This window comes from Mirounga angustirostris, unplaced genomic scaffold (genome assembly GCF_029215605.1).
Source record: "Mirounga angustirostris isolate CCGP_5_RB_7025 unplaced genomic scaffold, mMirAng1.0.hap1 SCAF_6, whole genome shotgun sequence".
Classification (NCBI taxonomy): Eukaryota; Metazoa; Chordata; class Mammalia; order Carnivora; family Phocidae; genus Mirounga; species Mirounga angustirostris.
The window spans coordinates 11,689,449-11,717,422 of NW_026991714.1; the positions used below are offsets into that span (position 1 = coordinate 11,689,449).

The 27,974-nt window shown below is 49.6% G+C and overlaps 1 protein-coding gene across 1 annotated transcript in view; it reads right to left on the reverse strand.

The window, feature by feature from the left end:
- MTARC2 (mitochondrial amidoxime reducing component 2) overlaps window positions 1-4,442 on the reverse strand; it is a 32,234-nt gene extending 27,792 nt beyond the window's left edge. Inside the window, exon 1 of the mRNA XM_045876857.3 lies at window positions 4,059-4,442. Within this exon, the coding sequence (XP_045732813.2) occupies window positions 4,059-4,330 (272 nt within the window). The 5' untranslated portion in view covers window positions 4,331-4,442. The remainder of the gene's footprint in view (window positions 1-4,058) is intronic.
- Window positions 4,443-27,974: the final 23,532 nt, after the last annotated feature.

Consider the following 27,974-nt stretch of genomic DNA (forward strand, 5'->3'; position numbering starts at 1 on the left):
AACATCAAGGGCTGCCTTTGGAAGGGCTAGGGCAGATTTAGGACCCATGGAGTCAAATAGATACCCACTAAGGAGAGCAGGATTTACAAGGTCAAGGAGGGCAGCCAACCCTCCCACCTTCTGGCCAATCAGGCCATGCAGTGTTCTGCTAGGCAGACTCTGAACCAGCTCAAAGTCCAGGGTGCCCAAGCCAAACATTCACAAATTTATTAAGAGCTTTGAACAAAATAGTTCTAGAAATCTGAGGACAGAGCCCTTATGGAGGAAGAGCCCAGCTTCTTAGAATGGTTCCAAAGAATGGTTCAACATGGAATTAAATCCAAGGGGCCTTTTCCTGCATTCCAGGCTGTTTGTAGTTTCATTAATATTAAGTTGAGAGAATAGCAGTCATTTAGCAGAGTTCTTTCTAGCTTGCTTCCGAGTTTCAATTATCCTTTAATAAATAAAACCTAGATGAAATAGGGTCTTTGAGACCATCAGGTCCAAGCCCTTTCTTTTGTAAATGATAAAAAATGAGGCTCAGAAAGTTTAGATGACTGTGCTCGGGTCTCCTGATCCTCCGTGCAATCCTCGCTCTTCTAAATCACCCTGGCTTCATAAAAAGTGCATGACTGCTGTACCCACAGATATCTGAGTTCACAACCCTCCAGCACATAACTGCTTTGGGTGAGACACTCACCCTTTCTGATCCTGCTGTTTTTTACTTGCAGAGTGGAGATAACATCTAGCCCACAGGACGGTGCTGAGGCTTGTGTAAGGTCATGCATGTGACAGGATTCAGCTCAGTGTCCGAGGCACATGAGGCACTGAATCCGTGTTCATCCCACTGCCTTGCCCTGCCTCCTCCCAATCTCCATGCCCCACCACCCCATCCCAAGCATTTAGTGTTCAAAACAAGGGTTAGTGGATACAGTTCCATTTATTTTAAGATACCCATGGAAGCAGAAAAGCAAAGGACAAGTCCTTTCTTTCCACAAAAGCAATAATCACAGCAAAGTAGTGACAATGAGACGTGGGAAAATAGTCATTCAGATGATCAGAAGAGACACAGATAAGAACCGGAAATCTCTCTGAGAAATGACTTCAGTCCTTCAAGTGGGGAAGGAAGTAGCACAAGGTGACTTTCTTTAGATGTGCACCATGAGAATTTGCTTCTCCCAGTTTTTGGAGGGTGTCCAGTACCCCTGTGCCTAAAGTTTTCCCAGCAGTAGGAAGGCTTTTCTAATCCTTCATACTTGAATAAGCTCTAAACATGCTCTTCTAGTTAATGGCCCCAGATACCACCCTTTAATTAGAGCAGCAGATTCACCTGGGGAGATTTTAACACCACACAGGGTGGCTTCACTCTGGGTGATTCTGATTCCACAGGTCTGGGATAGGACTCTCAGGAAATTAAAAGTTTTAAAAATCTCTCCAGTGGCTCATTAAATGTTACGGTTCCTCCTGGTCACTCACTTCTCTCCTGAAATAAGTCATTCAGAGAAAGACAAATTCCACATGATTTCACTCATAGGTGGGATTTAAGAAACAAAACAAATGAGCAAAGGGAAAAAGAGACAAATCAAGAAAGACTTTTTTTTTAAGAATTTATTTATTCATTTGACAAGAGAGAGAGAGTAAAGGAAGGGGGAGTGGCAGGCAGAGGGAGAGGGAGAAGCAGGCTCCCCACAGAGCAGGGACCCCGATGCAGGGCTCAATCCCAGGACCCTGGGATCATGACCTGAGCCGAAGGCAGACACCTAACCGACTGAGCCACCCGGGCGTCCCAAGAAACAATGACTCTTTTTTTTTTTTTAATTTTATAGCTTTATTTTTACATTTAGGCTTTTAATCCATCTGAAGTTTTGAAATAGAGATCTAACTCGATATTTTAAGAAATGGGTAACATATCACTATACCCCCCTTTTTTTTAATGACATCTAATTTGAAATGACATCTTAATTTTCTATATACATAGTATCTGTTTTCTAAATTCTTTTTTTCCCTAAAAATCCTAATATTTTATTTTTTTCCTATTTATTTTTTGATGTAGTGTTCCATGATTCATTGTTTGCGTGTAACACCCAGTGCTCCATGCAGTACATGCCCTCTTTAATACCCATCACCAGGCTAACCCATCCTCCCACCCCCTCCCCTCTAGAACCCTCAGTTTGTTTCTCAGAAACAATGACTCTCAACTACAGAGACCTGACAGTCACAAGGGGAAGGGTGTGGGGGGATGGGTTAAATACGTGATGGGGATTAAGGAGGGCACTTGTCATGATGAGCACCGGGTGTTGTATGGAAGTGTTGAATCACTATATTGTATGCCTGAAACTAATATTGCACTGTATGTTACTAACTGGAATTTAAATAAAAACTTAAAAAAGTTTTTTTTTTTAGTTGTTGTGTATTCCTGATATGATATAAAAAGAATGGAACTTTACTTCTGTGCTCTTCTTCCTAAAAATCCATAATGCCTGTCAACCATAAGGAAGACATCAGACAAACCCAAACTGAAGGACACTCTATAAAATGTCCACTCAGGATTCCTCAACACTCTCAAGATCATCAAAAAACAATAAAAGCTTGAGAAACTATTATAGTCTAGAGAAGCCCAAGGAGTCACAACATCCAAATATAATCATAAATGTATCCTGGTTGGGATCTTAGGATAGAAAAAGAAGGACATCAGGGGAAAACCAAGAAAATCTGAATAAAGTATAGATATATATAGATAGATAGATAGATATAGATAGATAGATAGATAGATAGATAGATAGATAAATAAATAAATAAATAAAAACCTCTCCGGGATTAGGGGCACCTGGCTGGCTCAAGTGGTAGAGCATGTGACCTTGATGTCAGGGTCCTGAGTTCTAGCCCCACGTTGGGGGTAGAGATTACTAAAAGCAAAAACAAAACACAAAAATCCGTCCAGGATTAGGTATCTGGAGCGGAGGAGGATGGAAAATCCCCAAGAGTTACATGGTCTGCATACACAACGTTTCTCTAAAACAAGTTGAAGTTTTCCAAAGCTGTGAGAGTCCACATTTTTTAAAGAAGACAGCTGAGAAGAGTGAATACATGTGTCCTGGAGTGAACTCAAGGCAGCAGTCTCTGCTAGAAGATTCTTTGAATGACCACCTGGCAAACGTCCCCTCCCTCTGTATACAGAGAACCACTACAAAACCACCCCAGCCAGATAGGAAGGCATCTTAACCCTAATGAACCAAAGAAGGAGATTCTGTTCTTCCTTGTTCACTCTTTCTAGAATGTTGCATTCTTCACCATCAAGTGAGCCTTCCAATATCCAGCTGCATAATTCTGTGTCAGTGAGTATGTATCTGTAGCCTGACCTTTGGGATGAGTTAAAGGACAGGACACCTTTTCTTTTCTGAGGGAGGTGAATGGAATTTCCATATGCCGGGCCTTATGTGGGTAGAGACTTTCCCCAGAGTTCTTCATTAAGGACCACTCTGCTTCTGGGGAGAGGGGACACACTATTCTCTTAATGGCAAATATTACATTTGCAGTGCCCCAGGTATCCCCTCTTCCCAACACAAGACTTCACCCCGCTCACTACTTATGAAAGTGGATCAAGTCTCCCCCCCGCCCCCACCACCCCGGGTCTCCTAGGCACCTGCTCCAGGACTGGAGACAGACGTGGGAGGAGCAAACTCCAGCAAGACCAAAGCCAGTGTCCTTGAACGAGACTTGCTTTCGGCGTTGCCGCTGTCTGCCCACGTGTGCTCACAGCATTTTAAATCGACTATTGTGCCGTAGACTAAGAATCAGAAAGTTTAGAACTAGCAGGAGACTTGAAGATAACCAGGTGAGACCCCGTCCTTCTACAGAGGAGGAACCTCTCATCTAGGGCGGGGCAAGGGTCTACCCCTACCTAACTTTCCAAACCTGAACCAGACATGAACCGACCTCCCCAGCTAAAGGATCAAAGGCACAGCGTCCAACCAACAAGCCGGGAAACGCAAGAGGCAAACCTCTAGACCCCTTCCCGCGAGCGGCCCCCGCCCCACCCCGGCCCGGGCGGGTCCCGCGCAGCCCCGGCCCGGCCCTACCTGTCCCGCAGGTGGCCGCAGCGCAGCCCCAAGGCCGTGCCCTCCGCCGCGCTCACCGGCACCCCCTTGCACGACTTGACCGGGTAGATCCAGAGCTGCGCCACGGTGCCCACCTGCTGCAGCCGCCGGCGCCGCCTGGAGCGCGCGCGGCGCCAGGCCACCGTCCCCAGCGCCACGGCGGCCAGTCCCAGCGCGGCCGCCCCGAGCCAGGCGGGCCGGGACGGCGCGGGGAGGCCGAGGCTGCCCGGAGCCCACGAGCCGGCGGCGCCCATGGCCGGGCGGGCGGGGGCGGCTCCGGCGGGGCGGGGGCGCGGGCGCGGGCGGCGGGGGGCGCGGGGCGCTTAAGCCTGGCGGCGCGCTGGAGGAGGCGCGGCGGCTCGGGGCGGGTCCCGCCCCCCGCCCCCCGGCGGGTCCCGCCCCCCGCCCCCCGCCCCCCGCCCTCCCTGCGGCCCGAGCGCGGAGGGCCCACGGCCGCGCCGTAACCGGACGTGGGGCGGAGAGGGCCCGGGCCCGCCGCCCCAAACCGCCCGCTCTCTCCGGGTCGGTCGTCGGCCCCGCGCCAGCGCCCTCCTCCTGCGCCGCCACGGTCCCTGACGCGGCCCCTCGGCGGCCGGATCGCGCGCTCCGGGCCGAGCCGGGCAGCGGCTCCTGGGCGGCAGGACGGGAGGCGTTACAACGTTTAGGAACTACTTGCCCTCGGAGACTTGCCCCATCTGGGGCCCATAAGCCGCTCGGTGGAAACGTCTGCGCTGAGAGAAGAGCCGAGGCCAGCGTGGCTTCTGGCCAGGTGCCCGGGATGACCCCAGCCCCGTCCCCTATCCCCCCCCCATCCCCACCCCACACACACCTCCAGTGAAACACCTGCCTGGGAGCGCTCGCTGCTGCTGGACACTGCACGGCTTGCTCGGGCCAACATCTGGGGAGGGAGCCCTGACCTCCGCCTAGAGCATGCTCTCTCCGAAGGGCGCACAATTACAAATCCTTCCTCTGGCCCTTTGAGATGTGTATGTATCTTCTGCAACTCAGAATTGTCTTTCTCAAGGACCTGAGAGCCATTCCTTCGAAGAGGGACAGGGCTTGTCTCCCCTCTCTGCGGGAGGGCGGAATCCTAGCTTCAGTCAGTGCCAGCTAGCAGGTGCAGCGGGTCTGACCACGTTCCTACCGACCAAGCTTTTGGTCCCCACCCGCACGCCATTGTCCCTTTAACGGGCCCAGTCACCTCTGCACAAATGGGACTGGAGCTCAGCTCTTTCCCCTAATTCACTAATTGCTGAATAAAATTTGTTTTCACTGCTTTAACTAATGTGCGGCTTTGTTGATCTTTACCAGCTCCATTCCCGCCGGTTCTTGGGTGAGCAGGGGATTTTCTTAGACAAGTTCAGGTTTGAGTTTGTTTGTTTCCAAAAAAACCGTTCCTTAAATTGGGGCACTGTTCTGGGAACGTTTAAGAAGGCAACCAGTGGGCCTCCTCCCAAATCGGAATCAGTCACCCTCTGGAGGGCCACCATCCAGGGTGGGAAGAGGCTGGAGGAAAGAGCCAGAGAGGCAAGCTCCCTTCCACTAGCTCCTGTGAAAAGTGAAAGTCAAAACCCACCTGAAACCCCCCTTACCCCAAAGAGCCCCTGCTTGAAAGCCCAGACCAGTGGAATTCGCCTCTTCAGTAACCACACATTCTCATCATGCTCAGCGGCCAAGACTTCAATTTCTTTTCCTAGCATGGTGTTGTGAATGAGGAGTGCACCTGACTCCTTTTCCTCCCCAGACTCTTGAAGAGGGTCAGAGCCCTCCCTCCGCACGAGCCAGCTGTCAGATGGAGGTTGTCTGTAAGTCCATCCTCCTCCCTAGATGGGAGCTGCCAGACAGGGAAAATGTTCCTTATTAAAATATTTGTTCCTTCAAAACACATTTATTGATCATTCACCAGGCTTTGCCCTAGACTGGCTCTGGGCATTTAAAGTTTCGAAGAAGCTGCCCTGCCATCCAGGAGCTTAGGGAGATCGGGAGAATGACATCGGAGCGGAGGCATGGACAAGATGCAGTGGAAATAGAGATGGAAGAGCGGCTGTATCTCAGGACAGTGGTGTCCTCAGAGGAGGGAGCTTTTGAGCTGAGCCTGGAACATGTGGAGGGTTGGGCGAGGGTGCAGAAGAGGGGATGCTGGGCCAGAGGAGGGCACACACAATGCTCGGAGAAATGGAAGGGACCTGAGGATGTGGTGACCAGCAGCTGTTGAGCTTTACGAGCAGGTACCTGCCAATGCAGCAGGTGGAAGGAGTTGAGGCAGGACAGCTGGGCGGGAGCCAAATCAAGATGCTCCTTGTCTCAACTTCATGTGGAGACACATCAGAATTCTAAACAGCAGGAGACATGGTCAGACTTGGGTGTTGGAAGGCGACACTGACCACTCCGAGAAGGGGTAACCCCAAAGGTGGGTCGATGAGAAGCAGACACTGTAGTTTGGGCCGAAATCAGGGGAAATAACCAGTGGGGATGAGATGGGGATGTGGACAGGAGAGATAGTGGGGAGACACTTAGCAAGAGGTGGTAACAGACGGAAAACTGAGATTGAGGGAGAGAAGGAGTCCATCATGACTCCCAGCAATCCGGCCTGGAGGGGGACAGGTAGGGCGTGTCATTCTCTGAGATAAAAAAAAAATTCAAGGGAAGAAGCCGATCTGGGGAGAAAGATGATGAGCTCTGTTGTACACATTGATCTTGAGCCAAGATCAAGAGTCGGACGCGTAACTGATTGAGCCACCCAGGTGCCCCTAAGATTTTATTTATTTTTAAGTATTCTCTATACCCAGTGTGGGGCTCAAACTTATAACCCCGAGATCAAGAGTCACATGCTCTACTGACTGAGCCAGCCAGGTGCCCCTAAAAGAATAAAAAATGGAATGAAGCAGTGCACTGATTGCTTGAGCTCAGCCAAGTGACCACCTGGCTGAAATTGCAAAACCATCGGTAGTAAGAATCAGCCATTACATACCTTGAACCCTGTGGAATAGGGGAGAGGCTACCCCATTAACAGGACATGCACTTTAAGTTCTTTATTGGCATAATAGCTGGTAAAAGGGCTCCACCTGCTAGTCTGGGGATAAGAACAATCTTCTGGGGTGTCCGTAGCTCCAGAGCCCGTCTCAAGCAAAATATTTGTTCAACTTAAAATCTCATTCACCTGCAATAAGAGCTCCAAAACTCATACTTACTCAGTGTAATAACAGGAAGACTTAGAATTTACTCTAGACAAAATGCAGTAGTAGAAGTTATTATATTAGTGTTAAACATAGGAATAATCTTTGGGGGCGCCTGGGTGGCTCAGTTGGTTAAGCGACTGCCTTCGGCTCAGGTCATGATCCTGGAGTCCCGGGATCGAGTCCCGCATCGGGGTCCCTGCTCGGTGGGGAGTCTGCTTCTCCCTCTGACCCTCCCCCTCTCATGCTCTCTCTCTCTATCTCATTGTCTCTCTCAAATAAATAAATAAAATCTTTAAAAAAAAAAAGGAATAATCTTTGTACATTTGGTATCTCAAGTATTTGTAATACTTAAAGAGTTTAATATATTAGAGAATAGTGGGGAATATTAGAATATGGAAAAGATTGGGGAGGGGGTAGGGCAATGGCTGAAATAGGTGATGGGCATCGAGAAGGGCACTTGTGATGAGCACCAGGTGTTGTATGGAAGTGATGAATCACTAAATTCTACACTTGAAACTAATATTTCATATACTCACTGTATGTTAACTAACTGGAATTTAAATAAAAACTTGGGAAAAAAGAATATCTAGAAGATTAACCTTGAGATTCCAATTTAAGTTACATAACTGCTTACTTGATTTAGATTTTTTTGGTGACTAAATATTATAACTACAATATGGCCTCGGTTTGTAAACATATTGAGAACCTAAGAATTTCCATATTTAGACACTTCATTTATTAGATTATAAGAACTCTGGAAATACTTGGAAAGCTCTGTTAGTCAAACAATTGAAGTACTTAAAAAGAAAAACATTAAATTTACGGATGCAATTCAAAAGTCTTTAAGGCCAAACAGTAATCAAAGCCCTGTTTAAAAGTGTTTGTTCAAAAAAAAAATAAAAAAGATAAAAGAAGAATAATAAACTATGTAAAGTGAGTTTAAAAGGAGATTTTTAGGGTGCCTAGCTGGCTCAGTGGGTGAAGCATGTGACTCAGGTTTTCTTTTAAGTTTTATTTATTCATTTTTATTTTTTTTTTAAGATTTTATTTATTTATTTAATTGACACAGAGAGAGAGAGACAGTGAGAGAGGGAACACAAGCAGTGGGGAGTGGGAGAGGGAGAAGCAGGCTTCCCACTAAGCAGGGAGCCGGATGTGGGGCTCGACCCCAGGACCCTGGAATCATGACCTGAGCCAAAGGCAGTCGCTTAACTGACTGAGCCACCCAGGCGCCCCTTATTTATTCATTTTGAGAGAGAGAGAGAGAAAGCTTGAGTGGGGAGGGCAGAAGGAGAGAGAGAACTGAGAGAGAACCTTCAGCAGACTCCCCGCTGAACATGGAGCAAATGAGGGGGTGACCCTGAGATCACACCTGAGCCTAAACCAAGAGTCTGACACTCAATTGACTGAGCCACCCAGGCGCTCCTGTGACTCTTGATCTTGGAATTGTGTGTTCAAGCCCCACACTGGGCTTGAGATTTCTTTTATTTAAAAGTAAAAAATCTTGGGGCACCTGGGTGGTTTAGTTGGTTGAGCGTCTGCGTTTGGCTCAGGTCATGATCCCGGGGTCCTAGGATTGAACCCTGCATCGGGTTCCCTGCTCAGCGGGGAGCCTGCTTCTCCCTCTCTCTCTGCCCCTCCCCCTTACTTGGACTCTCTCTCTGTGTCAAATAAATAAAATCTTTAAAAAAAAAAAAGTAGCCTCTTTTTAGGGCCTTTGGGTTTTTGTTCAAAATATATACATAGTGGTCTTTTGTGACACCCTAGAGTTACCCTATGTGAATTTTGTGTCAGTAAGAATCTGAGTAATAATAATAATAATAATGGTAATGTTCATAATACCTTGCATTTTATAGGACTTCACAATTTACAGAATGATTTGGCAATCAGTGAGGTAGGGGCTGAAGTTTGAGAGAAAGCTGCACGTTGCCCTGGCAAGTCTGGGGGAGTGACGAAGACGCTAGACATAGTGGGGTGTCCATCTATAAAGCCCCCGCTGAGAGGATTGATCAAGGCAAATTCACCATGGTTCAGAATCTGCCTTTTAGCCTTTTAAAGTAGAAAGTCTAGCTTTTCAGGGCGCCTGGGTGGCTCAGTTGGTTAAGCGACTGCCTTCGGCTCAGGTCATGATCCTGGAGTCCCTGGATCGAGTCCTGCATCGGGCTCCCTGCTCGGCGGGGAGTCTGCTTCTCCCTCTCCCGCGCCCCCCTCTTGTGCTCTCTCTCTCTCTCACTCTCTCTCTCAAATAAATAAATAAATAAAATCTTTAAAAAAAAAAAAAAGTCTAGCTTTTCAGTGTCCGCGGGTTGACTGGACTCAAGGACACTAACCTCCACTATTAAGATTCACAGGAGACTGATACTGAAAACATCCATGCTGTTTTACTCATTCATAGTAAGAAATATCACCTCACACCCACAAGCGTGAACACCAGTCGGACCAGTAGTGCCCAGGGAGGGCGGAACAGGGAGAACCTGCTCCCCGGGTAACTTGTGTGTGAGCCGGGCACCTCCTCAGGCTGCCAGGAGGAGACACGTCCAGATTGTTAGAGGTGGGGTTGGGGACAGACATCAGGGAGGTGATGCCTCAATTGCCAAACACCAGTCCCAGAACTTCCCGAGGCTGAGAGCTCAGGAGGTTTCGAGAACAAGGACAATGGCCGACTGTTGTCCAAGAGACAGCAACTTTCATTCCAGCCCTGCTGTGTGTTAGCCTTTGGTCTTTAGTCTCTGATAATGACTAAGGAGCCTCAGATCTCCGGGAGCCAGCGGCCTGCTAAGGATACACATCAGCAACGGGGCAATCAGGAGAACCGGGGGTGGGGAGGGATGGGGGCTCCTGGAGCCTCCGGACAGCGGGTCCTGCGACAGAGAAGCCGAGGCCGGGCTGACCAGAAACATTCTGCAAACTGATCAAAGGGTAGCGAGAGAGGGTCACAGAGAACACGGCATTCTGAGGAGCTAAATTTAGTATAGGCTGGAAAGTAGAGGGCAAAGGCTAAGTGTGGGGAGAGGGCTGGAAAGATAAACAAGTCCAGGTGGCAGAAAGAATTTCACTGTGTAAAAGGACGTGAACTTCATCCAGAGGATATTTAAAAATGAGTATTTACTGATAAGAAGAGAAACTGAGTGGCTGGAAACAAGGGAGAGACGGAAACTTCACATGTATGTATTTATACCTTTCACATTCTGAACCATGAAAATCAATACTTATTCAAAAAAAATTCCAAGAATTCAAAAATAAAAGTATTTTTATGGTATATTTTTAGGGTTGTCCTACTTACATGAGTCTGGCTGTGTACTAAGCTGAAGGGGAGCAAAACAGAACGCAAACCTACCCTACCAGCTTCTAACCTACGAGGTATTTTCAAAGCTTTAAGCCTCATCAGAGACTCAGCCCACCTTTGGGTAGACTCCCAATGTCAAAAGATGTAGGATGTGTTTATCCATCTCTGCATCTGAAGCCTTGCAGAGACATCCTGTAATCTGGATTTTGGTGGGAGGCAACATGTAAACTGGGTTTTATAGAATGCATAGGAGCTTTAAAAAATAGAAAAGAGAGGAAGACCTCAGAGAGAAATAGAACTTCCCCAAAAGCCCTGAAATGGTTTTGGAGGAAAATAGTTTGGTATGATGATCAGGGCAGCATGGGAAACAGTAGGAGATGAAGCTATCAGGCAGGATGAGGCCAAATTGTGCAGGCTTTGCACGTTGTATGAATCTCTTTCCTAAAAAGTTCAAAGAAACCCACATGGACCTTGGTCTTCTGGAAGCTGGTGAATATGTACCTTTAGGATGAATTGGTTTTTCCCTCCAAATAGCAGGAAATAAATAACTTATGAAAATAATTTTTCCTATTTTGTATTTTTCCTCCCATAATTTTTACTGAAACCTCCTAGTTTCTGCTGGTTAATACAAGAAGTAAAAAAAGAAAATCGGTGTAATGAGCAAATATATGAGAAAAATCAGAAGCAAGTGAATAAGCTTGTTTTTTTTTTTCTCCTTGTCAAATATGCTCACAGTGGTGATTTTTATATTTTATTGAAAATATTTCCATTACCAAGATTGTTCTTCGTTTATGTGTAGGAATTAACTGTTATCAATGTTTGGTCGCTTCCAGAAAAATCAAGTTTTCCTGTTGGTTTAACACAGCCCAAATTCTCCCACTGCTTGTTTTCTTTGACTTATACAGTTGGTTTTCAGTTTTGGTTTTGGTTTTTCAAAAGGGCAGTTTCTAGCTTGTCCTGAAATATCAAAATGTCAGGTAATGCGAAGTCTACGTTCTGCATGACAGCAGTCAGCGGCACCTTACTGGAGCCTGTCCATTTAGGCACCAACCCCCAGGTCCCTGCCCTCCCACCTCCAACCTGACCCCTCTGGGTCTTTGGGGTTGCCCTGGGTCTGCCCGAGGTTCCACCAGGGAGCGCTGTGATCAGCGTTTTGGAGAGCAGGGCTGGGAGGAAGTGCTTGGGCTGTTTCTCCAGGCAGTGGAAGGAGGCCCTCTTTTGCTTCCTGGAGAGTAAGTCTGAAGGCACAACTTCCCTTGGCCCAACACAGTGAAGGGTCGGGACTAAGAGCCAGTTGCAAGTCAAGTATTTTGAAATAGAAGGGGAGAAGCAAACGCACACTCTGTATTACCCCTGACATTGGAATGATGCTTTGCAGCAATAAATCTTTGTCAGAGACAGAATGGTATTTGGTCCTCACAGCGATCCTGGGTCAAAAGTAGGACAAGGTGTCTATTCCTGCGTTAGCCAAGACACTCAGAGTCCCTTGTCTCCTTCCCCTAAGAGCACCCGCCCAGCAAAAGAGGCAGGTCCCCACGGTGCTGGTTTCCTCTCACTTTCCTTCATGGAGAGGAGGAGGATGAGAGACAAAAGCCCCGCGTGAGGATAGGGTGCCAAGAACACGTGGCTAGAAAAAGGGAGCAAGGACTGGTGGGGCCACAGGAAAGAAGTTGAGATGTGTCTGTCACAGCAAACGTCCTCCTGATGCAGTTTCGGAACATAGCTGAGGTTTGGTGGGGGGGTCCGGAGCCCACGGCCAAGAAAGAATTCTTGAGACGTCTTCGGTGCAAGATGGTGGTTTTTTGTTTTGTTTTTTTTTTAAGATTTTATTTATTTATTTGTGAGAGAGAATGAGAGACAGAGAGCACGAGAGGGAGGAGGGTCAGAGGGAGAAGCAGACTCCCTGCCGAGCAGGGAGCCCGATGTGGGACTCAATCCAGGGACTCCAGGATCATGACCTGAGCCGAAGGCAGTCGCTTAACCGACTGAGCCACCCAGGCGCCCCAAGATGGTGGTTTTATGAAGGCACAGGGACAGGACCTGTGGGCAGAAAGAGCCACTGCTGCCTGCTGCCCCCTGCAGCCCCAGGATTGTGGGGGGCAACTGACTATACACTTTGGGGTGGAGGGAAGTAAAGATAAGGGACGTTCCAAAAGGAGTTTCGTCTGCTAAAGAAGACTCACTGATACGGGAGGCCTTGCTATTGTCAAAATAAGGTTGCTTTTCCCTCTGGCAAGGCATCAGCATTAAGACAGGAGCTTCCTGGAGGAACACCATACTCTGCCGGCCTCCAGTATTTGTCAATGGACTGCAGGTTATATGGACACTTAATTGTATCTACATTTCCTTCTTCCTTTGTTTCCCACATCACTCCTAGTAGGGTGGCCTTCCACCTAGCTGCAACTTGTGTGTCCCCCTGTGTATCTTGAACCCAGTGAAATCTCAGTGTATATTTTATACACAGAGAGATGACCCAAGGAGTCCATTGGCCTTTACCTGTATACAGGAAGGACACTGATGTCCCTTTGATGTCAAGAGCAAAGCTGTGGTGTCGGGCCGATGACACTGAGGACCAGGGCCCTCCTCACATCTGGCCAATCTGGTCTTGAGTGTCCCCCCAACACCCCCAGGTCCCCCAGTGGCCAGGCCACGGCTGCGTGTCTTTGGGGCTTGGATTTTGTGGATTGTTATCAGCCAGGATGCAGAATCCTACTTCCCCTCTGCTTTTGGTTGCTTTTTCTCTGTGTTTGTTTTCTTTGGCTGCTGTAGGAAGATTTGCTTTTCATCTGAGCAGCATGTTCCCTGGTCAGAGTGAAGGATGAAGCCTCCAACAGGATACAGCCATCTGGGAAGGGAAGAGAATCTCCTTGCTTGGGCTTCCTTTCCAAAAGCAGTCCCAGCCCCTAGAAAGCCATTGCCTTCCAACCTCCCTCTCTTCACTCACTGCCCCAGGAAAAGATTAAGCAAAGTGCCTCATCACCCATGGCTAGCCTCAAAATAACCTCTCTTTCCCAGGCTGCCTTTCATTCTGTGTATTTATTATTGCAAGACTGCAAAAATCTTGAACATCTTTGGTAAATATGACCAGAAAATAGTGGCACAGTGTGATCTACTCTGCAACACTTGGGTGGAAGCACAGTCGTGTTCTTTTTTTAATTAAGATGCAATTCACATAACAAAGTTTGCCATCTCGAAGTGTGCAATCCAGTGGGTTTTAGTATCTTCGCTGTGTTGTGCAATCATTACCTCTAGCTCATTCCAGAACATTTCCATCACCACAAAAAGAAGCCCCATACTCCTCCCCGCACCCCTCTCCCCCGCCCCAGTCCCTGGCAACCCCTAGTCTGCTTTCTGTCTTCATGGATTTGGCTATTCTGGACATTCTGGGTTTTTTTGTTTTTTGGGTTTTGTTTTTTTTGGTTTTTTTGACATCCATATTAATGGAATCATACAACACGTGGCTTCTATGTTTGGTTTTCTTTGTTTAGCAGGTTTTCAGGGTCCATGTCCATTGTCGTGTGTATTGGTACTTCATTCCTTCCTGTGGAGCAATAATATTCCATTGTAAGGATAGACAACATTTTGTCTGTCCGTTCATCAGTTTCCACTTTGGGGCATTATAAATCATGCTGCTATAAGTCATTTGCCATAAACATTTGTGTATAAGTTGTGTGAAAACATATGTTTTCGATTCTCTTGCGTATATGCTAGAGTGGAATTTGGTGGCCCCTATGGTCCCTCTACATTTAACGGTTCTGAGGAGCCGCCAAGGTGTTTCCCACAATGGCTGCCCCGTTTTACATTTCCCACCAGCAGTGCGTGCGTTCCCTCCCATTTGTCCCCTGTTCTATTAAAATATAGCTGACATACAACATTGTACTCATTTAAGGTAGACAACATAATGACCTATGTATGTATTGTGAAAAGATCACAAGAAGTTAACATCAATCACCTCAGATAAAAAAAAATCACCTCACACAGTTAGAATTTTTTTCTTTCTTGTGACGAACACCTTTAAGATACACTCTCTTAGCAACTTCCAAATACACAATCAGCATTGTTAACTATGGTGGCCGTGCTGTCCACGACATCCCCACAACATACTTACCTTCAAACTGGAGGTTTCTACCCTTTGACCCCCCTCCATTCTTAACTCAAGCAACCAAGGGATTGTTTGGATGGTCTTAGCTGAACTTACGTTGTTAAAGATGTTAGACAAAATCAGACACTGAAGGACACTGCTAAGGCCAGATTTTGATCAGTAACAACTATTGTAACAAGGAAAGGAGTCTGGCATGACTGACCTCAACTTCAGTTTGCACAGAGGTGAGTGGGCATTTTAAGGGCAGAATGCTAGAGTGCTGGTCAGGGAAGTGAAAAATCACAACAAAGTGGGAACGGGGCTTACTCCCTAGGAAGCCCACTGACCTCACTACCAGGAGCTTATCAAGTTAGGCTCCCGTGGGCCCACAAATGTAGCAGCGTGCCAGGGGCCCTGTCTTTAGGTGTTGGCTGGAACAAACAGCAAGTTCTTTTGGCGGCCTTGAGTTTCCTCAGGCAAGCACTTTAAGGGGAGCGAGGTTCATCCTAGAGATGTAGCTCTGAGCTGTTGCAAACTATGCTGGTGCTTGTTCGAGTCTTCATGGGCCAAGGTTGAGGCTGGTCACGTCAGAGGAACCTGGGGGCAGTCGGCTCAGAGACAATGAGGAAATGTGGGGGGATCTTTCTCTAGAACTTTCCTTATTTCATGTTCCTGTCAAAGTAGACAATGAAGCACAACACCGAGAGCATCAACTAATTTATAAAAAACAAAAATGGGGTCACTACATCCTGCTATAGAAATCCCATCAACGTAACAGAGACCTCGCACACAGCACAGCTCATCTGTAGAAATGCAGCCAGAGCCGTTTCCTCGGACCCCGTGGAGGAACACGGGACTCAAACCTTTACACGCACAGAGCAGGAACCCTGAGGGCAACGTCAACCCGAGACCTTCTCGGTCCATCCTTGATCTTCCTGCGAAACACAACAGGAAGCAAATTCATCTGGACGATGACACAAACAGAAGGAATCCTGGCTGATTTTAGATGAAGACTTCTAACAAAGAAGCTTTGGGGAAGGAATGCTCTTGGGTGGAAAACATTCTCTACAGCCAACTCCACAATTGCTACCATTTACAGTTTTTCACGACAAATGGAAAACCAAATATACTCTCTCGCTTTGTTTTGTTATTTATTTATTTATTCATTTGAGAGAGAGAGAGAGAGCACAAGCGGGGGGAGCGGCAGGCAGAGGGAGAAGCAGGGTCGCCGCTGAGCAAGGAGCCCCACTCGGACTTGATCCCAGGACTCAATGGGATCATGAGCTGAGCTGAAGGCACATGCTTAACTGACTGAGCCACCCAGGCGTCCCTAAACCCTCTTGTTTTGAATAAAGCACGGGGGCCTTTGACAGTGTGAAAAACGTTTTCCTTTCTCTGTCTCTCCTTCCATAACCAGAACGGGGAACAAGCAGATTTAGTAACACCCAGCCCCGCCCTACGCCTCACGATCTTCCCTGCACTTAGCTCTTCTAGTGTTGTCTGCTCCCCACAAACCATAATCCTGACACGTATAGAATTATGATTGAGCATTTATTACCTGCAAGGCTCCTAAGTTGACAAAACAAACCTGCAGGCACTTCCCCCCCCCCCACCCCCCCGCACACAGAAACTTACAATCCGGTTTGTAGAATATACATATGGTTAACAACCAAACTTTAACCTAGTAAATTTGAAGATCTAATTGGCTTAATTAGGCGATTCATGAATGGGGCAGCATCTCAATCTAGCAGCTGTACAAAACGGAAGGACTTTATAGGCAGAAGCGGGACTGGACAATTAGCAAAAGAAAGGATGGTTTCAGGCAAAGTCACCTTCCCTTAGGGGAAGAGCAGGGGGGTTATTAGGTGGATTACCTTATCTTCCCAGGGTAGGGGTGGGGATGGAGAGAATCCGCATGACTGATTACAGATGGGTGCTGACCAGAAAATTCATGACCGACTAAGCCTACATTTCTGGAATAGGTTAAAACTGAAATTAGGTTAGGTACAAAGACTCCGTTTGGTGATGTGGCCCAGCATAAGTGACTTGGGCCTATGGAGTTGTTTGGTTTGTATTATAGTATAAATAAATCTACAAGGAAATAAATATAAGGCGAAAAGTGACTAAGACCCTGTGGGAAGTTGGAGTAGTCTAGTGATATGGAGATTCAAAGAAAGGAGAAATAACTTTTGCCTGGAGTCAAGAGAAAGATTCCTTCCTTGTTGAGAAAGGCCCCCAAAAGCATATTTCTGAATGGGGAGCTCCCCGTGGTACCAGGAGAGCTATTGAGAGCAGTGTAAGAAGGAAATGCCCCTGGGCACCTGGGTGGCTCAGTAGGTTAAGCAACTGCCTTCAGCTCAGGTCATGATCCCGGGGTCCTGGGATCCAGTCCCACATTGGGCTCCCCCTGCTCTGAGGGGAGCCTGCTTCTCCCTCTCCCTCTACCTGCCACTCCCCCTGCTTGTGCTCTTGTGCTCTTTCTCTCTCTCTCTCTCAAATAAAAAAAGATTTCATTAAAAAAAAAAAAAAGAAGGAAATGCCCCATCAGATTTGGAGTGATCTATGTTAGATACCCAGTTAGAGGAAGAGAGAGTTTTTACCTATGCCCCATCTAGATCTTGTTACCTTCCTTTTATGGATGAATAATGACTTTTTAAGGCCTAAAAGCCCATCTTCTGTCCAGTTAGTTCCCCTAATTAAAAGCCATCACGATGGGGGCGCCTGGGTGGCTCAGTTGGTTAAGCGACTGCCTTCGGCTCAGGTCATGATCCTGGAGTCCCTGGATTGAGTCCCGCATCGGGCTCCCTGCTCAGCAGGGAGCCTGCTTCTCCCTCTAACCCTCCCCCTGTCGTGTACTCTCTCTCTCTCAAATAAATAAATCTTTTTAAAAAAAAAAGCCATCACGATGATAAACACTTTCTCTCACATCCTGCTTTTCTCCTAATCCAAATACACTGCTTCTAGGTATTTCCTTCCAGTTCAAAGTTCTTGCCATTTGTTTTAATGTTTAAGAACAATAAGAAAAGGACCCCCTTCCCCATTCATATTTATAGTGATGTATGTACCTCAGGATTTTAATATTCTGTGGGGAAAGCCTTGTGGATTTCAGGTGTCCTACTGGGAGCTCCTAAGTCTAGAGACTGGGACTTTTCTAGCCAATTATTAGTGATAAGGAGAACTAAGGCAAGAGAAATGTAGATAAAATTAAATTTCCTTACAACTTGCAGCCCGTGGATAAATAAATACCTGAGACATGCAGTGTTAACTTCCTCAAGGAACTCAGAGCTGCCTTAATGTTAATCCTTTGCTAGAAACTAAAAGCAACCTTAGCTTGACAATAGCCAGACCTCCAGGATCCTGTAATCTTCTTTAACATACAGAAATCCCTTTAGAGATTTCTGTTCTCTCTACTCCAACTCAAAGGTATGTAATCAGTCAACCTCACAATCACAGTGCATCTCTTTCTGCCCAAGGGTTCTGTCCCCGTGCTATAATAAAAGCACCTTTTTGCACCATAAAACATCTCAAGAATTCTTTCTTGACCCTTGTGCTCAACAACCCCGCATCATTAAGACTATTAATGAGAAAATTCTAAGGGTGCCTGGGTGGCTCAGTTGGTTAAGCATCTGCCTTTGGCTCAGGTCATGATCCTGGGGTCGCAGGATGGAGCCTCGAGTTGGGCTCCCTGCTTAGCGGGGAGTCTTCTTCTCCCTCTGCCCCTCCCCCTGCTCATTCTCTCTCTCTCTCTCTGAAATAAATAAATAAAAATCTTAAATAATAATAATAAAAATAAATAAACACCTAGCAGGGCATGAATTTTACTGAGGCATGCACGTAACTTTTCTCTGCAGAGCCCTGCCTCACATGCATGCACGTGAGGCACCTCCCTTTCCCCTGTGGGACGTGCCCTTCAGCAGACCCCAGTGCCAGGAGACACCAGCAGGGAGAGTGTGCACATGAGTCCTTGCTGGCCCCAGGAGGCCAAGGTCAGGGACTGGGGCAGTCACGTGACTCCCCGGGTTCCAGGGTAGAAATGACAACAACTTTGCAGGAAATGCCCAGGCTACAGCAGAAAACCCTAGGGCCTGGCCTTGCACATTGTATTTTCTGGCTCAGCAAAGAGGCATTGTAACAATTAAACAAATAAACAGCAGTCTTGGCCTTGAACTCCAAAGACTTTTGGCGTTCTCATGCTTCTCGCTCCCCCTCACCCCACCCTGTGCCTTCCCAGTTGCTCAGGCCAGAATCCGAGAGAATTCTTTGATTCCTTGCTTTCCCTCACCCCTACGCCCACCTAGGCAATTCCAGTCCCTTCTGCTTTCTCAGGAGGGAGCCCTCTCATGGCCCAGGCCATAGGCTCTGCCTCCCCTCCTCACTTCAGCCTTGCCCACCCCAGGCCCACCCTGTCCCCACTGCAGCTCGGGGAGACTTTTCACTGTGGAACAGACCCCAACGCCACTCCCTCACCCTGTACGAAGAACCCATCCAAAATGTCCCCTTCCGTCACCCTCACTGCCCAAGTCCATGGGGACAGGCACTGCACTCTCGGTCACTAGCATGCCATCCCAGCCCAGTGTCAGGCACGGAGTGATGCTCAGGGAACACCTGTTGGACAGCTGTGAGTGACTGAGCCTGTAAAAGAACCAGGAAATTGATAAATGAAGGACACCACACAGCCAAGCACCCTTCCCTGACTCTCCAAGATATGTGCCACGGTGGGGTAGGGAGAGGTCCCGAGCAGAAACCCATGTATGTGACCTCAGGCCGGCCTGGAGTCCCAGGAATTCCCCAGGAAACCTCGCGTGCTGAGCCTTCCGGAGATCAGCACCCAGCACCCCGGCTTGTGCCCTCTGGGATGTCTGTCTTTGTCCGCTCATCCGCAAAGGTCACTGAACTCCTGCTAGGTCATAGGCGTTGTACAAGGCACTAAGGATACGGCAGGGAACTGCACGGTCCCTGCCATCGTGGAGCCTACAGTCCAGGGGTGGGAGTGACACCTCACACAAGCAAGCAGCCAGTAGACGGACACGTACCTGCAGAGTGGGATGGCCTGGAGCGGGGCACTAGAATGGAGAGTCACATCCTCCAGTGGTGTGAGTGGGGGTTGGGCTCCTCACCTTCTCTGCCTCAGCCTCCTCGTCTGTGGAATGGGCTGAGGACAGTCCCTCCCCGCAGGGCACCGTTAACACAGAAGTCAGGTCCTGCCCTTGTCTGCTCAAAGGCTGCAGTAGTCCTCGCCTCACTCTGAAGGAGGGCCACGTCATCCCCATGGCCCCCAAGGCCTGCAGGATGGCCTGTCCCCAGCTCCATGCCCCCAGCTCCCTCTGGCCCCCCGGCTGCTCCTCATCAGGCCAGGCAGCACATAGGCCAAACTCCATTCACTTCGAGATCAGACCTAGGGTAGCCCCATGGCCAGTCCCCTGACCCGCCTGGTCAGCGTCCCACCCTCCCTGTGCCCACACACACTTTCTATACACTCAGGACAAGGGGCAGCTGAGCGCTGCAGCAGGTTCGTTCCCAGTGAGCTTTCTCGTGCTGTCACCAAGTAACACACGGAGGAGACCTTGTTAATAGCTTTCTTCCTTGTTCCTGAGCAGGGCTGTCTGGTGGAATTGTCTGGGCTCATGCACTCTCCAAAGATTTTTGTTTTGTGATTTTTGTTGGACACAAAGCAATAAACAGGAACCATTTTTGCTCTAAAGGCACCACAGAGCTTCCTATACATTTTTGTGCCGTTTCCTTTCTTTTCCTCCTTTTTGTGTCCCCCCTCCCCAGCACCTACTATATGCAAACATCAGGCTGGGGGCAGCATGGGGAATCGCGCATGTTAACAACTAATTCTAATATAGAGCAGATACAGAGCAGATTAAAACGGAGGCTAAGACTCAGGACAGGCGGGAGGCTGCCGTGTCCAGAAGAACCGATTCATTCCAGCAGCTGAGATCAGGGAAGGTTGCATGGAGGAGGAGGCCTCGAGCTGAGCCTTCCTGCTGAGAGAAGCAGAGTTCCAAGTACAGGGCTGGGAGGCCGCTGACAGAAGGGCTGGGGCAAAGGTCAGGGCTTGGCCTCTGCTGGCCTGCCGGGGGGACCCCTGGTCACGAGGGAGGGCAGGCCGGAGGGTGGGGTGGGACTGGGGAAAACGTTGGCAGCCAGAAAACAATCTGATCCCTCTTCTGGACATGGGATCGAGGCTGCTGGGGAAGTGATTCCTATTGTTTCTGTTTCCTTCTCAGGGGCCCGTGGAGAGGAGGCGGCAGGCCTGCCGATGGTCAGAGTAGCCTTGAGAGCTCCTTAAGAGGTCAGGAGGGAAGAAGAATAGGAAATGGCCCCCTTGAAGAAAGAAAAGATAAGCAAGATCAAAGTACAAAGAGACGGGATTTTTGTCAGTGGGAAACTGCAAGAAGATCCCTCCGACTCAGGGCACCAGGGCCACGGGATCCTAATAAGGCACCATCCGCTTCAACCGTACCCAGGTCCAGAGAAGTAAAGGGACTGGTTCAAAGCCACACAGCCGATTGCTTTCCTGACTCCCTGTACAGTGCTCAGATTACTTCTGCGGCTGAGAGCAAGCGCAAAGGAAGACCCAGATCCCTTCCCCCTCCGAAGTTCGGTGTTAGCAGAGGATGGTCCCCAGTTCCCAACCAGGCAGGACGTCCCCTGCCCAGGTGCTCAGGAAGACCTCAGGACCAGGCCACCCCCACTGCCTGGTTCCAGCCCCAGCCAACCGGGAGAGCAGGGCAGGCCGTGCTTACGGTGGAAGCCACCTCCTCTGTTAAAGGTCTCCCTTCGCCAAGGTCAGTGTTCATGACTCAGGCAGCCCACTCCCCACCACGCCCCGGATGCCCCTCTCCAGGCACACCGTCACTCACTTTTCTCTCCCCTTTGGACCTTTGAACATGTTACTCCCATTGCCTGAAACCCTCTTCCCCACCCCTTCGCCCACCCCACCCCCACCGGAAAGCTCCTGCTCATCACGCAGGTCCCAGCTTTGACATCCCTCGCCTTGTAGGGAGCCTTCCCAAAATAGGGTCTGGGCCACCCCTAAGGGGCCCCTTGATTGCCTCATGCACGCACTCTTCACACTAGACTATAATTGTCTGCAGCTATATGACCAAATAAAAGTTCTCTCAAGGCCAGACCTTACTTTTTTATTATTTCCAGAAATAAGGACATCCTGAGCTCTTTCTGTGGGTTTCACTATTGCGAGAATGAATAGCCTCCTGATAATTCTACAAAGTGGATACAGTTATCAAACCCCCTCTTGTCAGATGGGCAAACTGTGATGCAGAGAGGTTGAGCCTCTTGCCCACGGTCACACAGGGAGTGAGCTGTGGAGTCAGATTTCAGAGCCAGCGCAGGGGACACCCAGACGTGCTACCCAGATCCACCGTCCAGAAAAGACTCGGCCCCAGCTGCTGGGAATGTCTGCAGACAGCTTTTCAGCTACGAGCACTTTTCAGACTGCCTCAGCTCTGGAAAGCCACCTTGCCCAGAGGGCAGCCCACATCCACGGACTGATCAGCATGGGGTAGAAGCGCCTGGCCACCCCGGAGCAAGTCAGGTCAACCCTGTCAGGCCATGCTGCCTTCAGCCTTCCCCGGGGGGGTGGCCTGAGGCCATGGCTGGGTGTCTTCTGCCCAGTCCCGCTTCCTGCTACTGGGGGTTGAGCCCACGGCTCCCCTGTCATGAGCGTGTTCTGAAGGCCACACCCGAGCTGGGGCTTTCCACAACATCAGCTGTATTCGGCCATAAAGCAAGGTTAACATAATTATAAAGTGGGTTCAGGATTCCAAACTCAATGACATTTCCCCACGTGACTGACTTGGCTTCGTAGACAGCACAGCGAGCAGAACAAACCAGGTAACAGAGCGGTTATCGGAAGTTAACGAACCAAACTCGAAGTCAGTCTGTGGGCACAAAGTTGCGATAAGGCCTCCGTCTGGTCCGGGTCGGCTCTGGGCACGGATTGCCTGTTGTGTTCGAGCCGGGAAGGATCTCCGTTCTGCTCGGACATCATCATGCAGAGCCTTCGGCCCCAGTTAGCTTTTTGAAGTGGTCGGACAGAGGGCTCCGGTCGGAAGAGTCTGACACTTTACTGCAAGGGTCCTCCCTTTTCGGAGGGACTGAGGCAGGCTCGGGCCCCGCAGACCCCCTCTGCTTCTGCTCGTCGGTTCTGGGCCGTCCACAGCTGGTGCTGGGCTCAGCGATGTAGCTACGGTACCCTTCCCTTTACTCCTTGCGCCTTTGCTTGACACAGGCCCCTGCCTGACATGAGTGACTCCCTCTTGCTGTCTACAACCCCCTAACAACCTCCTGCACATGGCGCTGCAACCCCGGGCAGTGTGACAGCGGGGCTCACACCCACAACCACCCAGCTTGTTGCCTCCCAGTGGAGCCGCCTGGCCGTCCAGCGTGGTGCGGGCACACAGCAGGTGTGCAAGGCTTCTTTGCTGAATACACGAGCGGACACAAATGAAGAGGCTCCTTGGGTGATTAATAAAAGTGTGTATTTGGGGCGCCTGGGTGGCTCAGACGGTTAAGCGTCTGCCTTCGGCTCAAGTCATGATCCCAGGGTCCTGCATCGGGCTCCCTGCTCCTTGGGAGCCTGCTTCTCCCTCTGCCTCTCTCTCTCTCTGTCTCTCATGAATAAATAAATAAAATCTTTAAAAAAAAAAAAGTGTGTATTTGCTCTCCCGGTCCTCACAGCTGTTATGACTGAGCTTGTAGGGCCCCTCTGTGTCTGCCATGAGCCATGACCGTGACCTCCCGCCCCCTGACCTCCTGAGGGCCCTGAGCTTTCCTGCTGATCCTCAGGCAGCCTGTTTGTCCTTTGAACACTGTGCCCAAAGGAGTTGCCAGGACTTCATCTGCACCCCCATGTCACAAATAGGACCAGCCTGGGTGTTGGCAAAGAAGGCCAGTGGCAAGCCTAACCCAGCTCAGGGTGAAAGTGCAGAGTCCTTCCTCATCTGGAATGGCTGGAAAAGACAGAAAGCTACCGATAAAGCTTTTCTGGAACCTCCAGCCACCAGCTTCCGATCAGCAGCTCTCGAGCCCCCGCCCCCACACCAGCTCTGCAGCAGCTCTAGCTGGGTTTGCTCTAAGCAAAGGGAAAGGTGGGGCTCTGCTCCCAACAGGAACCTGGAAGCCATTCCCCGTGCAGATAAAGGATGAGTTTAGGGGGAAGAGAGAAAAACACTAACAGTGGAGGGGGAGCAGGCTGTGTGTCTCCCCACCCCCCCAGGTCCCTCCCTCCCCCTCTCCCCTGTAGCAGGTTGGGGTGCAACAAACAGACCAGATCCGGCCACTTGCCGCCGACCAAATCCAGAGGTGGTGAAACAAGGAAGGAATTTATTTCAGTGAGGCCACCACTGGGAGGACAGTGGACTGGCATTTCAAAGACTGCCTCCAAAATACAGAAAATAGTCGTGGGAAGTTCTGGGAAGCCAGGTGGTCTGATGCCAGTGGTGTTCCTGGGGTGCAGGGCAGCTTCCTGCTAGCCTGGGGCTCGGGCACGTGGCCCTCCAGGGCGCTGCGAGGAAACAGGGAGGTCTGGCCCCAGGGGAACACAGTCCCCAGGCAGTGGGAACAGTAACTGTGGTTGCCCAAAGCACACCAAGGACGTGTGGCAAAATACAGTAACTTCAACCACCCCGACCTAGGGGCACGGATCTCCTCCCTGGCCCAGCCCCTATGTCCCGCCCTCTGTGCGGGGTGCGGCAATCAGATGGGGGGGTCACCAAATGTGGGGCCTCCCAATTGGGTGGGGGCTACTGGCCCAGGTAGTGAGATACTTCACCCATCGCAGAATCAAAGAGAAGTTTATTGAATACAGCACAAGGGATCCTCGGGCAAAAGAGCAAAGGAGAGACTGCAACGCGGGTGGTGAGGGGTCACAGGTATAGGGTGGAGTGAGGGAGTATGGGGACGTAGGGAATTTCCCCTTTTTGGGTAATCTCGGGAACTGTGCTTGGATGTAATTGGTCAGTTAGGGCCTATGGCTATTGCAAGGTGGGTCGCTTAATGAACCTATTTACATTCAGCTCTCTGGTCGCTGTGGCCCCTTTCTGCCTCGCTCAAGCTTCCATTTCTCAAGCCCATTACCTCAAAGCAGCCTGGACATCCTGCGCCTCACCTGAGGTAAAGCAGCAGCTAAGGAATCTCAGCATCTCAGAAATTCATGGTATGAGGGGCTGGTAAGCGCCGCGAGTCTTTGGCTGCAGGGTTTCTAGCTACCTAGCTGGATCACGTTGTTGGGCCCAGGAAAGCAAATTGGATGTGATTAGGATGAAAGTTCCCTCTTCCTTGCGGTCCCTTGGGGGTAGCAGAGCCAGAGAGGAACGGAGAGTGGGGGGTGGGGGGGGCAGCTGGAAGTGGCTGAAAGCGAAGCCTGAGTCCCAGTTTCAGGGCTTCCTGGCCACAGAATCACATCTAAGGATATGGTTAAGCCAGCCAGCACAGCGTCTTCCAGCTAAGAGACTGCGTGCTCCTGGTCCTCCTCTTTGATGCCCAGCGAGACCCGGGGCGGGGGGGGGGCATGAGGAATCGGGGGGCGGGGGGTGCAGGTGGAATCTCAGGCCTGTGGCACCACGGGCATGGCTCACTGACTTACTGAAACGGAAGCTCCAAAACACAAATCCAAGCTTAATTTTGCATGGAAAATAAAGGTAATAAAGGACATTTGTAAATAAGTTATATGCCTTTTTCTCCTTAACGCTACAGATCTCAAAATACACAAACCATAGTCCACAACAGAGTGGGGGCAGGATAATAACACCTAACTCGGGGTTCTTTCCACGATGAAAGAAGATAAACAGGTAAAGGGTTTTTTCCAGCAGATAAGTCCCTTGCAAACGAACGAAAAAGGTGTTATGTCACCACTTTCTACTTCTGCAGCGATTCTGAACATCTCTCCTAGGAAGGGAAATACACACGAATTATTTCCCCCCAATTTGAATGTTTTTATAGATTTTTATGTATTTATTTGACACACACACAGAGCCAGAGAGCACAAGCAAGGGGGAGCAGCAGAGGGAGAGGGAGAAGCAGACTCCCTGCTGAGCAAGGAGCCCAATGCGATGTGGGGCTCCATCCCAGGACCTCAGGACAATGACCTGAGCGGAAGGCAGAGGCTTAACTGTCAGAGCCTCCCCGCATTTTGAATGGAGAAAGCGGGTCTGGTTGGAAGGGGTTTGCTCTGGATTTAAAGACCCAGTAAAAGGAAAGGCTCGCTCTTTGCTCTATCTGTACTTTGGTCCTCATTTCTGTATCAGCTTTGAACCAGACACACTTGTTTAGAGCCTTGTCAACAGGTTATGCAAGCGAATCACCTGAGAAACGCCTGTTAAAAAAACAAAACAAAACAGCCAAGCCAGTCCTGGAGGTGTTGAATTCTGACCCTAATTTGTGTCCCGGATGGAGCTGCAGGGTGCGAGGTGCTGAGCACTCCTGCGGGGGAGATTAGGCCTGGCCATCCAGCAACCAAACTTTTGTTCTGCCCCCCTCCCATCCCCTCCCAGACCTGCCCCTTTGTGGCTTTCACACCTACCAGGCTCTGGCACTGAGCCTTCTAGAAAATCTGAAGAGACCTCCTTTTCCTGGTGAAGTTCAGTGGAGTGGTTTGGCTCAAAACCCTTGCCTCTTAAAAAAAAAAGATCCCACGTATTATTTTTCCCCACATTTCCCCGTGAATGGTCAAGGGAGTTTGAGATTTTGTTTTTTCTCAGGCTTTTGGCCAAACCACAGAATCTCTCAAATACAGCCTTTACAAGGATGCTGAGGGCATTATTTTTCCCCTTTAACTCTGTATATAATTTGTATTATAAAATACATTTACAGAGAGAGCTATAAAGTTTTCAAAACAGTTTTGGGGGGGCGCACCCGGGGAGCTCAGTGGGTTGGGTGTCTGCCTTTGGCTGGGGTCATTGTCCCAGAGTCCTGGGATCGAGCCCTACATCGGGCTCCCTGCTCTGCGGGAAGCCTGCTTCTCCCTCTCCCACTCCCCCTGCTTGTGTTCCCTCTCTCAGCTGTGTCTCTCTCTGCCAAATAAATAAATGAATAATCTTAAAAAAAAAACAGTTTGGGATGATGGCATCACAAAGTTAAATTCAGTTTATTGGTCCTCCTGCAGAGTCGGGGGGTGGGGGGAGGACATCGTGGGGGCAAACCCCACAGCAGCAGCTCCCTGAATCTGAGCCTGCTAGGAGGGTTTCCCAGCCCCAGGACCACTGCCTGCGAGGGCGCCGCCATGCCCTGGAGGACTACTGGAAGGTGCAGGAAGCCTGAGCTCAGGTCCTGCTTCTTGGTCACAGACGCCAGTCGGGGGTTTTCTGATAAAGTGCAGGGGCGGGGCAGAGAGGGACAGCAGGGGCGATTCCAAAGTGGCTGAAGACAGCAAGGTCCCCCACTTCCTGCTTTGCTCTATGCCTAACAGCTGGTGGACACACGTGACCCCCGCCCTGCCAGGGAGTGTAATCTGAGGCTACCCAGGACCACTCTGCTTCTCTTGACCTGCTTGTGTTATTGTGATTTATAATCAGAAATATATAGTTGGTGGGACGCCTGCATGGCTCAGTCTGGGAAGCTTCTGCCTTCGGCTCAGGTCATGATCTCAGGGTCCTGGGATCGAGTCCCGCGTCTGGCTCCCTGCTCAGCGGGGAGCCTGCTTCTCCCTCTCCCTCTGTCCCTTCCCCCCGTTTATGCTTTGTCTCAAATAAGTAAAATCTTAAAAAAAGAAAAAAGGGAAGAAAGAAATATAGAGTTGGTCTTGGTCCTTGTTCCTGGCTCAAGCTCCTAAAACCCTTTTAAAATTTCTAAGTCTTGAGAGCAGGCAAGGTGTCTTTTGTTATGCTAATGAGACAAGCCTCCAGGTTGCCCAAAGAACCAACCCTGTGGTTAAAGATTTGGAACTTTCCATCTCCCTCCAGAACTCCCGGTAGAGGAGAGGGGATGGACATTGAATTCTATTACCAATTGCCACTGGTTTAATCAATCACCCTACATAATGATGTCTCCCTAAAAACAGGCTTCGGGAGACCTTCCAGATTGGTGAACACACTGGAGATCTGGGGAGACGGGTGTGTTTGGAGAGGCAAGGAAGCTCTGTACCCTCTGCTCAGACCTTGCCCTGTGCATCTCTTCCATCCAGCTGCTCCTGAGTTAGATCTTTTATTTTTTTTAATTTTTTTTAAAGATTTTATTTATTTATTTGACAGAGACACAGCGGGAGAGGGAACACAAGTAGGGTGAGTGGGAGAGGGAGAAGCAGGCCTCCCGCAGAGCAGGGAGCCCGATGTGGGGCTCGATCCCAGGACCCTTTCGGCACGGGGCACGGCGGTCGGTTTTCAACTATT